Genomic DNA, 15,778 nt, shown 5'->3' on the forward strand with positions numbered 1-15,778 from the left:
ATGTATATATTTCTGCTTTGTCATTAGTTTTTAGTATCAAGAAAATTAAACAATCACAATCAACAATCAGATCAATTCTCCAAAAGTAACATATAACAACCAAAGTCAAGCATCCCCATAGTAAAGGAACCACTTGAAGAAAGCCATGTATATCCTTAATGGATCATGTTCCACTTTAGCCAAGTACTACCGCATCATTATTCAATTCATTCCCATTGTTAGGAAGCTTTTGTTTTCTTTTTTTTTTTATTCAATGACAGCACTTTTATGTTATGTTCCTTTCTCTTTCTTTTGCTCTTCCATATCTATTAATATTAATCTTGATTTTGTTTGTCAAAACAATCCATAATATAAAGGTGGTCTTGTTTAATAAATATTCCATTGAAACTCAAATTATATTAAAAATAAATAATCATAAAACTTATAAGTATTTAATCCTCCATGGTTTTCTCCAATGTCACAATTATTTAAGAAAATGAAAAAAAGGGGTCCTCTCTCTTCTTTAAGAAAAGAGTCAACAAGCACCTCAAGAGTTTATTGTTTTTCTAAAACTTCTTTGAATTAATATTGATATCTTCTTTTATGTTTAAAATTATTTTTTCAAACTAAAAATGTGAATGTATCATTTCTTATTGATGAATGGAAAATGGAGAAATTACTTTTGGCCACATATATATAAATATTCGACTATTTATTTTTTAAATGATGAAAATAAAAAAATTCATTCACTCAATGCAAATAAAATAGAAAATCTTTTAAATTGCAGAAACTATAAAAAAAAAACACAAAGAAATTTCAAAAAATTTTAAAAATTGAAATATGTTCAATAAATACACAATAACTTTTCTGATTAATAAGCTTAAAACATAAAAAAAAATTATTTTATTATGCATATTTTTTTAAATTATTAAACATTCATTCATTAAATGCAAATAAAATAAAATAAAAAATATTTTTTAATATTACAGAAATTATAAAAAAACCAAAATTTATTTAAGAAGATTGTAAAAGAATAGAATAGTTAAAAATAATATTACCATAAACACCATATATAAAGGATAATTTTGTGTTTTTCATTTATAGAAGTTATGTATGTAGGTATTTCATCCTCCTTCCCAGGTTTTCTCCAATGTCTTTATTCAATTTTTTTTTATAAGGCGACAAGTGCCTTCAGTTTAAAAGTAGACAGGAACATACACGTGTGAAACAAGCTTAACAAGCATTTGTAACCTCAATTTACATGGCCTTTGAGGTTATTTGTGCCTATTCTAATTACATACACACACATATATATACATATATATATATATATATAATGGTGTTATCTTTTATTTTTATATATAAAAAATATCTTTTCATATTAAAAATTGGAATGTATCATTTACTATTCATAAAAATAATCATGTATTTACTTGCCGCCGGTTATATATATGTGATCATCTTAATTTAAAATTCCAATTAAACTCATTATTTATAACATTCCCTAGAATTATTATTTCTGTTTAATAAATTTCTCCTCATCAAGTTAGGTCTTTTGAGTATATACCTAAGTTTTGATTTAAATAAAAAATACTTTAGTTATGACTTAGTCAAACTACAAAAAATAAAAAGTGTTTCATAATTGTACTTTTCATATTTTAATACACACATATATATAACCTTGAAAAAAAAAGAAGGAATTACCCTTGTCAAACACCAAAATAAAATAAAAGCTATATACAATTGAATACATTCCTACATACATCATTTGGAAATGAAATGATGATTAGCAAGTAATTCCTCTAAATTCATCTTATTTGGCACCCAATCAAATTAAATTCATCAAATAATATAAAAAAAGCACAATAAAACAGTTATTTAAACATCACAAAGAATAATTCATCATCTAATTTACATCTATTTAACACCATTAAAAGAAAAGAACCTTTCCAAAATGAAGTAACCATTACATAAACTTTTGTTTTTATTTTCATTGATTTAAAGTCTCAAGATAAGACAAAAAAAAAAAAATAACAAACTATTAAACAATCACAATCACATCAGTCCTCCAAAAGTAACAAGTAAAAACCAAAGCCAAACCAAACATCCCTATACTCAAAGTAACCACTTGATAAAAGCCAAGTATATCCTTAATGAATGATGTTCCACTTCAACCAAGTACTATTGAATCATTATTCAATTCATTCCCACTTCTCCGGAACCTTTTGCTTCTTTGAATCAATGACAACACTCTTTAGTCATGTTCCTTTCTGTTTCTTTTTTCTCTTTCCATATCTACTACTATTAAACTTGTCTTTGATTTGTTTATTTTTATTATTATTTATCATGAAATTTAAATGTCTGACCCACATAACATTCCAAAAGAGAAAGGGACAGTGTTGGTCCTGTGTAATAAATATTCCATTCTTTCTATGTTTCATTCTCTCTCACTGCTTCACATACATTGTGAAACATGGGACTCAGACTTGATGGATAGATTTGTTTTTAGGATTTCTTCCACTTTTGCTTGTCCTTTTGTCATTCCTCTCTCTCTCTCTTTCTCTTTGACTTATTTTTGCTAACGTCCGTGTTGCCTGTGTTTCTTTTTTAAAGTTTATATTTACAAGAAAAAAAATGTTTATAATCAATGAACTTATTTATTAGTATAACGTCTCTTTTGCAGAATGTTCATGCTCTGCCAATGAGATGAATTTAAATTTTAATTTTCGTAAAACTTTACGAGAATAGAATTTATTGAGAGATTAATTTTATATATAATTATGTCTATGATATGATTTATTCACATTTTATCATATACATATATATTTATAATGAAGGAGAAAATTTTTCTTCATATTTATATTTTTAATTAGAAAAAAAGAATTACTATAAATTCTTTTTTTTTTGGTATTTTGGTTTTATTTTTTAAATGTTTTTAAAATATGTAAAAAATATAAATATTTAGATTATAAATTTTTTTTCATAATTATATAAGAAAATGTCTGATCTGTTGAGGGTCCTTTCGAAAGAAGTCAAAAACATAAATAGATTTTTTTGATATTTAATGTCTAATTTTTTTTATATATAGATTTATATTGAACCGTTTATTTATATTCAAAAAATATTTTTTATTAATCACAATTGTCATTATAATTCAAATGTAACTCTTACCTTCATACCTTCACACACAACATAAGTTTATAAAAAAAAAAAAATTTAATTTTAATTTTTTTTTTCTCTAATTCTATAGCCAGTTAGGATTGAATATTTATTCTAATTAATATTTTTTAATTAAAAATCTTATATATATATATTATATTATATTTAATATATTTTTTTAATTAAAAAACAAATTTTGTGGACAAGGCGGCCGACAAAGCTCCGTTAAGCCAGTGCAATGATCACAATAACGCCGTTACTTTATCCGTTACTGAGCGATCAACGGCCAAGATCAAGCGTCTGGAATCCAACGGTGCTGTGAAGTTCGGATCCTAAGATAGAGATCCGAATCCGCTTCGGGGTCGTGCCTTCTTCTTCTCTTCTTCTTCGTATGTTGAACACCTCGCATGCCCACTGGTTTCGATCTCTTTCTCGCCGGTGAAACCCTCGAAACCGGAGAAGCTCGATTCCCATTTCTCGGCGGATAGCTTGAAACCCCAAGCTCAAGCTCAGCTCAAGTTGCATCATCGATTCGGATCTCCATTGCTGGGAGCTTGGACGCTGTGAGTTTTCTTAGATTTGGAGCTTTTGATTTTCCTTTCTTTACTGGTTTAATTGATGGAATTTTAATTTTTTCCTGTCTTTTTGTTTGATTTTCTGATGATTTGGTAGTGTTTGTGATGAGAATTGGGTGGAGGGGATGAGAATCTAGTTTTTTTTCTTCTGCATTTTATGGAGGTACTTGTTGGTTGGAGTGTTTTTTGATGATGTTTTTTTCTCTGTTCATGTTTGGATGAATAGTTCCTGATTTTGCTCTTCCGGTGATGTAATATTTCAGTTCCTAAATCTTTGATTGGAAGCTGGATTGAATTAGTGAAGGGATTGATACAAGCTGAAACTAGTGGTAAGAATGATTTTTTAGCTTGATTATCAGCAGTATATTTTAAATTGTAGTAATGAAATGTGTTGGTTTCCTTGTTTTGGAGAGTGTAGTCTTATAATCTCAACTTTACCTCCAACTCATCTGTATAGTTATACTGGTGGGTTATAATGAAATTTCAATGTTTTATTCATGCTTATTAAGTTCATCTTTTCCATGAATGTGCTTTCTGCTCTTCAGATTTTTTATTTGGTTGCAAATTTTATGAACTTGTGATTATTCACCAACTTTAATTGGAAATTATGGCTGGATAGAGATTCATGCCTTTTTGTTAAATTGTTATTTGTTTAGTAAGTCCTGCTTCTGTCAGTTGAGTGTTTTTATGGTTCTTTGTACTTTTAGAATTGCACTTTTGTGAAATTCTTAAGAGCAATTTGTATAAATACTTAAGAAAGGAGTTTCCATTCAGGGCATCTGTTTGTGAGTTAATGCATAATAGTTAGCAGATTGGGAATGAAGTGCTTTTCCTTGTCTAACATCATATCTCTTATATGGATATGAATCAATTTTTCATACATTTGCTAAACAAGACTTAAAATCTCTAGGACAAGAACAAGGTTACTAAGATAAAAAGATGCTGGATATCTATGTTAGATGTCCAGGGATTATTGTTATCGTGCTTAATTGGATTGCTATGCATTTTTTTTTTCCTTTCTATATATGACCGAAAATCTTTTATAGCTTGCAATGGACCTATTGATCAATTTTCATTACCTGCTCTACAGCGCTTTTCATTGCTGGTTTTCTTAATGCTTGAGAGTCAAATTCTTGAGAAGGTTCACAGCCTCTTTGAGCTAGATAACACCTTGGGTTGTCATTATCTCAAGTTGTCAATTGAACTAAAATATTTAAGTATACATTCGTACTTGAAAACGCACTGATGGCCTTCTGAATCTTTACCCAATCCAATCTTGATTCACTCGCTTGTTTGCAACAGTTTGAGGAGCCTAAACTCAGTAATAAGAATGTCACAATCACAGTCCACACGGCAGCTTGGACAGAAAGACTTTCAGTTACAGCAACAATATTTGATGTACAAACAGCTAAAAGAGATTCACCGACAGAAACAGCTTCAGCAAATACATCAAGACACAAAGCAGCAAAATTCACTTAGCCAGATTTATGGTGTCACAACGCAGACATTAGCCAATCAACTGCCATCTATGCCGTCTGGAATGGCCAATAACAAGCCATCGACTTGTCTATGGTCAAATGAGATGATGGGGCACAACAGAAAGGTACCTCCTAGCTCTCAAATGGTCATTCCTGGGATCATGAACTGTGCACAGCACAGTAGAATACCGGCAATGCATGGCCTTCCGAATGTTCTTTCTCATCAGGCAATTCAATCTGCAAATTCTCTTCCACAATTTCTTGATCCGTCTTCATGTGGCAATCCTGCTTCCACTGGCAGAGGTTCTCTTGACAGCCGCTCGCAATTCCAAGGGTTGTCATATGGTTGTGCCGATGCAATGATCTATGTGGATAGGAACCAAGCTGAGAAGGCATCATTTCAGTTCGTTTTGTCAGATTTTTCTCAAAGTGAGCAGCATGGACTCCAAGCCTGTTTGGAGCATGATAATTTGGTTTCTAGTGAGGGATTTAAAGAAAAGAAATTTTTCAGGGAAACTCCGGTACAAAGCCTGAACAGTGGCTCTGGATTAGCAAGTATTCAACTTACTAACGAAGATCTTCAAGGTAGAGAGCAAGCTGACTGGCCTGGTTGCTTGCAAGATAAATTGGTTTCTCAGGTAAAACCTTCTTCGGATGCTGCTACTTTAGACCAAAGAAAACCTAGGCTTTTGTCAAGCCAAGATGAAGATGTTTGTTGGGATGCCTCTTCCAAAAGATGTGATGTAGGCGCAGAAGGTTATCTGTATGGAAATCGTTTGGATAGTAATGAGTATTCCAGTGCATGCCCATCTATTCAGAGTGGGAGTTGGAGTGCTCTTATGCAAGAGGCTCTTGGAGCCTCTAGTAGTGACATGGTGGTCCAAGAAGACTGGAGTGACTTGACTTTCCAAAATGCAGAATTATCATCTGGGAGCCACTCAGCTATATTGAATGAAAATGGCCTCCAGGGTTCATCTTCATTGACTTCAAGGCCTTTCCCACTCTGTAGTGATGCCGATGAAAGCTCAAATTCTTTTCCTGCTCCTATTGTTGAGCAAGCTTTATTGGAAAATTCTAATGAACTTGATGAAGGGATACTATCTGACAGTGCACACCATTTCTTTTGGCAGCAAGGAGAACAAATGAACAACAATCAGCTGTATCAAAGTCGCCATCAAGAGCAATATTTTGGTAGTAGTAATCAAGCTCATATCCAGGATACTACACTTTCATGTGGTACATGGCCTGGTCAGATGTGTGAACTGTCAGGAAATTATGCAAATTCTGCTAACATGGAGTTTGATGCACAGAATACATCAGATACTTGGGCTGAGACAAAGAAGACCCAGTTTCACCCTGTTGTTGATCAACTCAGTGAGAGACTGCAGCGGCCACATGGCTGGATCTCGAATTCATTTGGTGAATTGCAGTTAGTTAAGTCTGTTGGAGGCAGTTTGGAGATGTCCATAGAAGTTCCTGATGCCAATCAGTTTGTGCCTACAATCATCTCAAACAGCTCGGAGTTGAACTGGGAAATGGATGAAGCAAGTGACGTGAGACATTTCAATTGTGGGAGGCATGCTGCTAGTGATTCTTCCAATAGAAATTCAACTGAATACCACCAGCATCAGCCAAACTTGGGCCAACAAGCTTCAGATATGTTATTGAATGCCCCTGCCAAAGATACTGTGGTATCATATGACAATAGACAGAAATATGCTGGAACTGATAACTCCTCATTTGCTGGGAGACCATCCAGTATTTTGTTAAGTAGCAGCCAAAAGTCATCTGGCCAGTATTTTGGGAAGAGCCTTGCATCTCACAGGGGTCAGCATCATCGAATGGGAGATTTCGAAATTACACATGGTGATGCCCTAAATCAAAGGCCATATTTAAAGGGTTCCTCTCAGTCATTTGCCCTTGGCTCGGAATCCCAAAATCCAGGATCTTTTGATCATTTGCATTTTCCTGGGCTACCCAATTTTAGCAATGCTGCCAATATGAGGAAGGTATTTGTCTGTCCTATTATCTCTGATAAAATTAGTGATCATTTACTTTTTCCAAGATCTTTTAGTTTCCATTTGGCGTTTTGATTTTTGGGCATACTTTTTGTAGGGAAACATAACAGATTCAGAAACAACAGTAAAACAAGCTGAGCGGATGCAATCTACTTGGGCTGTCAGTCAGCATGTGCCAACATCTGTTGCCATTGATAGATCAACCGCTACTTTTCCCCAGGAGAAAAGGATTGGGCAAACAAGGTAATATAGAATTTGTCTTTTTACTATGTTTTCCACTTCTCAAGACAGTGACCATTCATCGGCATTCTTACATTACTGGAACTCATTAATGGTCAGCTGCTTAGTTTTACTTATGATGGACTTACAACTTATTAACAAGGAGAGTGGTAGACACCCACTAGTTATTTATTACCTGTATAATACTATAATATGTTGCTTAACTTTTTATTACCCTCTTTGTTTGTATGTGACTTTATTTCTTTATGCTTCATCATCTGGCAAATGTCACAGCAATAAACAGAGATGATTACTATTTTGCTTTCTAACAAAATTCTGAACTGTATGCATTTCAGTCAAAATACGCCTGAACTTCTTCACAAGGTAGACCAATCAAGAGAGGGCAACGGTTCTACCCATTTTCGTTCTTATGATCACAAGACACCATTGGGGTCACCTGCATCTGCTGCCCCAAATTGTGTTGTTTCTAATATGCTGCAGAACCAGCCCTCTGCCTCACTAAATTTTACCCCAGAGTTCATCCCATCATCGCAAGAGAAACTATTTTCGAACCATTCTTTTCCCTTGCAACCTTCTTTGAGCACAGTATCAGGTTTTGTTTCAATGCCTGTTGATTTAGAGGCAGGGAGCAGAGGCCAACAGACTCCATCTGCTATCATGACTGGTCAATCTGCAAGTCAAGTTCATGATGCTTGTCAAAGTAGTTTACATTCTACAGCCATTGCTTCTCCTGCTCTTCCTCAACTTAGTAGGCAGCAACTCCAACAAAGCATCTGCGATAGGTCTTATCTTGGAGTGGAAGCACACCCCACAAATCTTTCTCTTGAAGGTCATCTCAATTATAATGCACATTTTAGGCAGACAGAGGACTTTTATGACAAACCTTTGGCTGATCAATCTTCTCAGGCATTATTTGCCACAATGTCAAGCAGAAATTCCTCTGGAAATTTGTCCTCACAATTTTATTCAGTTAATAAAGGTCATCCACAACAGATAACCTGTACTCCTAGAGGAAGTTTGTCTCAAGAACACTCGATAGATCATACAAAATTGGCCTCAAAACCTGGGGTAGCTGGAGGTTTATCAGAGATGTTGCATGGTGTGTGGGCAACACCATCAGATCAACAATGCCCATCCAGAGTGAAGCTTCAGAATATCTCTAATCTGGTTCAGCTTCAGGGTGTATTGTCTCAGAGTGGGGAAACAAATTCTTTGATTCAAAAGATGGTTGATTATCCAAGCAGCAAGAAAGGAGCTAGTGCTCCGTCTGATACATATTCTACTGGCATGCAACATGTCATCTTTGAAGAACGTGACAAATGCAATTCCTTGCAAAAAATACCTTCTTCCAAGGATGTAGATGATAATGCCCAACAGACAGACTCGAGGATCATTAGCAATAATGTTAACGAACAAAACATTGTGTTCAAGCTACCTACTAAAAGTGATCATGCCACAACTTCTGAACAGAATTTATTTGCTTCTAGTCTCCAAATGTTAGGCTTTTCATCAAGGCAAATGGCAGAAAAAGGTATTGATGGATCATTGGAGTTTGGTGGAAAGGATATGCCTTCTCAGGATGTACCTAGTTGTGGACAGCAATGTTCCAAAAATAATACTCAGTTTCTCAGTTTGAGATCTACTCTAGCATCTTTAGGAGAAAGTGAATGTCATCAAACCAATGCTCTGATTACTCCAGCCTTGCCTGGCCAAAAAATTGGAATCTTTAGAAATGGGCAGATTTTAGTCTGTGATGGCCTTAACAGTTCGGAGCAGAGTCCAAAAACTGTTGCAAGGAATGGGTTTTCAAGAAGAGATTCCAACAACTTTAATGATAACAATTTGGTGAAGCAAAAAGGTGATGCGTGTCAGGGAGATAGATTTAGGCAAATTACACAATCTGTTATTCCGACTGCCATGGCCTCTCAGTCCTGGCCTGTAGATGCTGGGGGTCATCTTGTAGTTCCACAGCAAAAAAAACGCAAGAGGGAAGCACCAGAGCTACTACCATGGCACAAGGCATTCACACAGGGTTCCCAAAGGCTCTGCAGTATGAGGTGATAATTTTATTAACTTCATAAATTGACAATGCTAACAGCTAGAATTTGTGTCTGACGAAGTTTTTGGACAATGAGTGGTTGATGAAGTTAATACCCTTCGCATTACTAATTAATGTCTTATTTTTGTTTATAGCAAGACAGAGATGGATTGGGCTAAGACCACCAATAGGTTAATGGAGAAGGTCTGCTTGCGTCATTCGATGCTTCATTATTTCTTCTGTTGTTTGTTTTATGCTGCATGTGATATTGATTTTATGAGTTTCATTTGTCGCTGTAGGTTGAAAATATGGTGATAGGAGATGGACCATTAGTACCTGCTCACAAGAGGCTTATTTTGACAACTCAGTTAATGCAGCAAATCATTATGTCTGTTCCAGCAGAAATTATCAAGGCAAATGCCCTCATTTCATATGAAGATGTGTTATACTATATTGCTAAATTAGCTCTGGGAAATGCTTGTAGTCTGATCTCTTCCTTGGGAAACAATACATCTGTGTGCTCGGACAGCAGAAACATGTAAGCAACCATGCAGCAACTTATGAGTGTCACATGCATGTCTATATTCTAAAAAATCCTATGCAATTATGTTTACAATTAAAATAAGATTCATATGTAGATTATTGAGGCAGTGTATTAGCTTGAGCTTTTGTACAGCATAAATGCTTTCATGACTAGGAATTACAGGATAATTGCTTCACATTCAGTACATGTATTCCTGTGACTTATGGCCTTCTAAAGTTTTGTAATATCTTGCCAGGAATACAAGGCAAAGGACTTTCCATATAGAAGGTGGCGAAGTTCTCGTGAAAGCCATGGAAGATTTCATTGATAAATCAAGGAAGCTAGAAAGTGATTTTTTCAGGTATGAATAATCTTCAGGTGGTACTCAAAGAGAATCCCCTTTTATTCAATGGTTGCCATTTACAAATTATGATATGCCTGTATTTCTTATGTTTTATTGGTATGCATTGAATGTCTCTTCCTCGCCTTTTTATTTCAAGATTGATCTTTTCCCATGACAAAAGTTAGCAGCATTCTTTTTTTTTATTGTTTGGTTCTCAGATTGGAAAATCGGGCTTCAATATCAGATGTTAGGATGGAATTTCAGGACTTGGAGAGGTGCTCCATCATCCATGGTTTTGCAAAGTTCCATGGCCGCTCCAAAACTGATAGGCTAGAGACCTCATTGACTTCTGATTTCCCTCCTGGGAAACTTCTACAAAGGCAAGTCAGACAAACATCCATGCCTTCTAATCATTTAGAGGGGGTTGTCTGTTTCTCACTATGAGTTTTTAAGCAATTCATTCTCTGCTCTTTTTTTATGATCATCACTCTGGCCTTTCTACTGACATATATCTGGACATAGTCTATAAACATATGGATGGAGCAAAGAAGAAAATTAATTGCAATCATCCGAGGGAATCTCACAGGTGCATTCTACCTTTGTAAATGACTCTTTTGTTGCCTTTCTTTTCTTTTGTGTTAGTATAGGTTCTGTATATTCATGACAATTTAATGTCCTCTTCAAGTGGATGTAAAGATGTAATGGAACTGACATTAACACACTGAGAAAAAAAAGAAGAAATCCATGTCAAGAAGGCTCCTGTTGCAAGTTCTAACTCTCGTTTGTCTTAGTTTATCTTTAGATAAGGATCCATAGTTTTATGCCTTTAATGTACTTCACTGTTGATCTAACTTTCACATATACAGTCAGGAATTCTTCACCTATCAGTTTTCCTTTACTATAGCTTTTTTGAAAATCTTCATAATTATACTTTTTGCAAGGTTATAAATGAAAATATAAATTCAAAATCTTGTAGATTTTTTCTTATATAGCCTTTGAAAATTTCTCAAATGTCAATTTTTATAATTATATTTAGCCCCCCAAAACAATTTTAGTTCTATTCTTTGAAAAAAAAAAAATCTTTATAATTTGTAGTTTTATTAGAGTTATATATGAAAGCATCTATTTAAAAACTTTAAGATTTTTCTTTACTATAGCCTTTGAAAATTACTGGAATATCAACATATATAATTACATTTAACCTTCTGTAACATTTTTAATTTTATTCTTTGAAAATAAAAAATCTTTATAATTTGTACTTTTTGTAGGGTTATAAATGAAAATATCAATTTAAAATCTTGGAGACTTTTCCTTACTATATAACCTTTGAAAATTTCTCAAATATCAATTTTTACAATTATCTTTAGCCCCCCGAAACATTTTTAATTTTATTCTATGGAAAAAAATCTTTATAATTTGTATTTTTCCTAGGGTTATAAATGAAAGCATCTATTCAAAAACTTGAAGCTTTTTCCTTACTATAGCCTCTAAAAATTACTCAAATATCAATTTATATAATTACATTTTAACCTCCCGTGACATTTTTTAATTTTTATTCTTTAAAAAAATAAAAATCTTTATAATTTATACTTTTTTTCTAAGGTTATAAATGAAACTATCAATTCAAAATCTTGGAGATTTTTTTCCTTACTATATAGTCTTTGAAAATTTCTCAAATATCAATTTTTACAATTACATTTAGCCCCCCGAAACATTTTTAATTTTATTCTATGGAAAAAAATCTTTATAATTTGTATTTTTCCTAGGGTTATAAATGAAAGCATTTATTCAAAAACATGAAGCTTTTTCCGTACTATAGCCTCTAAAAATTACTCAAATATCAATTTATATAATTGCATTTAACCTCCCATGACATTTTTAATTTTATTCTTTAAAAATAAAATCTTTATAATTTATACTTTTTCTAAGGTTATAAATGAAAATATCAATTCAAAATCTTGGAGATTTTTCCTGACTATAGCCTTTGAAAATTTCTCAAATATCAATTTTTACAATTACAGTTAGCCCCCCGAAACATTTTTAATTTTCTTCTTTGAAAAAAAAATCTTTATAATTTGTACTTTTCCTAAGGTTATAAATGAAAGCGTCTATTCAAAAACTCGAAGCTTTTTTTCTTTACTATAGCCTTTAAAAAAATTACTCAAACATCAATTTATATAATTACATTTTAACCTCCCGTGACATTTTTTAATTTTATTCTTTAAAAATAAAATCTTTATAATTTATACTTTTTCTAAGGTTATAAATGAAAATAGCAATTCAAAATCTTGGAGATTTTTCCTTACTATAGCCTTTAAAAATTTCTCAAATATCAATTTTTACAATTACGGTTATCCCCCAAAACACCCCAAAACATTCTTAATTTTATCCTTTGAAAAAAAAATCTTTATAATTTGTACTTTTCCAAAGGTTATAAATGAAAGCATTTATTTGAAAACTCGAATATTTTTCCTTACTATAGCCTTTAAAAATTACTCAAATACCAATTTATATAATTACATTTAACCTCCTGTAACATTTTTAATTTTATTCTTTACAAATATAATCTTTATAATTTATACATTTTGTAGGGTTATAAATGAAAATATCAATTCAAAATCTTGGAGATTTTTCTTTACTATAGCCTTTGAAAATTTCTCAAATATCAATTTTTACAATTATAGTTAGCCCCCCGAAACATTTTTAATTTTATTCTTTGAAAAAAAAATCTTTATAATTTATACTTTTCCTAAGGTTATAAATGAAAGCATCTATTCAAAAACTCAAAGCTTTTTCTTTACTATAGCCTTTAAAAATTACTCAAATACCAATTTATATAATTACATTTAACCTCCTGTAACATTTTAAATTATATTCTTTACAAATATAATCTTTATAATTTATACATTTTGTAGGGTTATAAATGAAAATATCAATTCAAAATATTGGAGATTTTTCCTGACTATAGCCTTTGAAAATTTCTCAAATATCAATTTTTACAATTACAGTTAGCCCCCCGAAACATTTTTAATTTTCTTCTTTGAAAAAAAAATCTTTATAATTTGTACTTTTCCTAAGGTTATAAATGAAAGCGTCTATTCAAAAACTCGAAGTTTTTTCTTTACTATAGCCTTTAAAAATTACTCAAACATCAATTTATATAATTACATTTAACCTCCCGTGACATTTTTAATTTTATTCTTTAAAAATAAAATCTTTATAATTTATACTTTTTCTAAGGTTATAAATGAAAATATCAATTCAAAATCTTGGAGATTTTACCTTACTATAGTCTTTGAAAATTTCTCAAATATCAATTTTTACAATTACATTTAGCCCCCCCGAAACATTTTTAATTTTATTCTATGGAAAAAAAATCTTTATAATTTGTATTTTTCCTAGGGTTATAAATGAAAGCATCTATTCAAAAACTTGAAGCTTTTTCCTTACTATAGCCTCTAAAAATTACTCAAATATCAATTTATATAATTACATTTAACCTCCCGTGACATTTTTAATTTTATTCTTTAAAAATAAAATCTTTATAATTTATACTTTTTCTAAGGTTATAAATGAAAATATCAATTCAAAATCTTGGAGATTTTTCCTTACTATATAGTCTTTGAAAATTTCTCAAATATCAATTTTTACAATTACATTTAGCCCCCCGAAACATTTTTAATTTTATTCTATGGAAAAAATCTTTATAATTTGTATTTTTCCTAAGTTTATAAATGAAAGCATTTATTTAAAAACTTGAAGATTTTTCCTTACTATAGCCTTTAAAAATTACTCAAATATAAATTTATATAATTATATTTAACCTCCCGTGACATTTTTCAATTTATTCTTTAAAAATAAAATCTTTATAATTTATACATTTTGTAGGGTTATAAATGAAAATAGAAATTCAAAATCTTGAGATTTTTCCTTACTATAGCCTTTAAAAATTTCTCAAATATCAATTTTTACAATTACAGTTAGCCCCCCGAAACATTTTTAATTTTATTCTTTGAAAAAAAATCTTTATAATTTGTATTTTTCCTAAGGTTATAAATGAAAACATTTATTCGAAAACTCGAATATTTTTCTTACTATAGCCTTTAAAAATTACTCAAATATCAATTTATATAATTACATTTAATCTCTTGTAACATTTTTAATTTTATTCTTTACAAATATAATCTTTATAATTTATACTTTATGTAGGGTTATAATTGAAAATATCAATTCAAAATCTTAGAGATTTTCCCTTGCTATAACTTTTGAAAATTTCTCAAATATCAATTTTTACAATTATATTTAGCCCCCCCGAAACATTTTTAATTTTATTCTATGAAAAAAAATCTTTATAATTTGTTCTTTTCCGAAGGCTATAGATGAAAGCATCTATTCAAAAACTTGAAGATTTTTCCTTACTATAGCCTTTAAAATTTACTCAAATATAAATTTATATAATTACATTTAGCCTCCCGTGACATTTTTAATTTTATTCTTTAAAAATAAAATCTTTATAATTTATACTTTTTGTAGTGTTATAAATGAAAAGATCAATTCAAAATCTAGGAGATTTTTGCTTACTATAGTCTTTAAAAATTCCTCAAATACCAATTTTTACAATTACATTTAGCCCCCCGAAACAATTTTAATTTTATTCTTAGAAAAAAAATCTTTATAATTTATTCTTTTCCTAGGGTTATAAATGAAAATATCAATTCAAAATTTTGGAAATTTTTCCTTACTATATCCTTTGAAAATTTCTCAAATATCAATTTTTACAATTAAATTTAGCCCCCGAAACATTTTCAATTTTATTCCTTGAAAAAAATCTTTAAAATTTGTACTTTTCCTAGGGTTACAAATGGAAACATCTATTTCAAAACTTGACGATTTTTCCTTACTATAGCCTTTAAAAATTACTTAAATATCAATTTATATACTTACATTTAACCTCCCGTAACATTTTAATTTTATTCTTTACAGATATAATCTTTATTATTTATACTTTTTGTAGGGTTCTAAATGAAAATATCAATTCAAAATCTTGGAGATTTTTCCTTACTATAGCCTTTGAAAATTTCTCAAATATCAATTTTTACAATTACATTTAACCCCCTGAAAGATTTTTAATTTTATTCTTTGAAAAAAATCTTTATAATTTAAAATTTTCCTAGAATTATAAATGAAAGTATCTATTCAAAACTTTGGTGATTTTTTCTTAGTATAGCCTTTTTAAAGTACTCAAATATCAATTTATATAATAATATTTAACCTCCAGTAACATTTTTAGATTTATTCTTTAAAAAAAATCTTTATAATTTATACTTTCTGTAGGGTTATAAATGAAAGTATCTATTCAAAATTTTGGAAATTTTACCATACTATAACCTTTGAAAATTGTGCAAATCTTAATCACAAAATTACA

At 30.9% G+C, this 15,778-nt stretch overlaps 1 protein-coding gene across 2 annotated transcripts; it reads left to right on the forward strand.

The window, feature by feature from the left end:
- Nucleotides 1-3,539: 3,539 nt before the first annotated feature.
- LOC120277289 lies at nt 3,540-11,128 on the forward strand. Of its 2 annotated transcripts, none has more exons than XM_039284072.1 (10): nt 3,540-3,701; nt 3,811-3,876; nt 3,977-4,042; nt 5,016-7,200; nt 7,307-7,452; nt 7,785-9,506; nt 9,643-9,691; nt 9,787-10,025; nt 10,267-10,371; nt 10,572-11,128. In XM_039284072.1, exons 4-10 carry the CDS (start codon nt 5,044-5,046, stop codon nt 10,795-10,797), a joined length of 4,644 nt encoding a protein of 1,547 aa, XP_039140006.1. In that variant the 5' UTR covers nt 3,540-3,701; nt 3,811-3,876; nt 3,977-4,042; nt 5,016-5,043; the 3' UTR covers nt 10,798-11,128. The 2 variants fall into 2 exon arrangements, with proteins under 2 accessions (XP_039140006.1, XP_039140007.1); XM_039284073.1 differs by having other exon boundaries at nt 10,267-10,368; nt 10,568-10,746.
- Nucleotides 11,129-15,778: the final 4,650 nt, after the last annotated feature.

The sequence above is a fragment of the Dioscorea cayenensis genome, chromosome 15, assembly GCF_009730915.1.
Source record: "Dioscorea cayenensis subsp. rotundata cultivar TDr96_F1 chromosome 15, TDr96_F1_v2_PseudoChromosome.rev07_lg8_w22 25.fasta, whole genome shotgun sequence".
In the NCBI taxonomy this organism is placed as follows: domain Eukaryota; kingdom Viridiplantae; phylum Streptophyta; class Magnoliopsida; order Dioscoreales; family Dioscoreaceae; genus Dioscorea; species Dioscorea cayenensis.

Coding starts and splice junctions, on each gene's coding strand:
- LOC120277289 (XM_039284072.1), top strand. CDS start 5,044: ATGTCACAATCACAGTCCACACGGCAGCTTGGACAGAAAGACTTTCAG. Junction 9,507..9,642: donor CAAAGGCTCTGCAGTATGAG/GTGATAATTTTA, acceptor TTTTGTTTATAG/CAAGACAGAGATGGATTGGG. Junction 10,026..10,266: donor TGCTCGGACAGCAGAAACAT/GTAAGCAACCAT, acceptor ATATCTTGCCAG/GAATACAAGGCAAAGGACTT.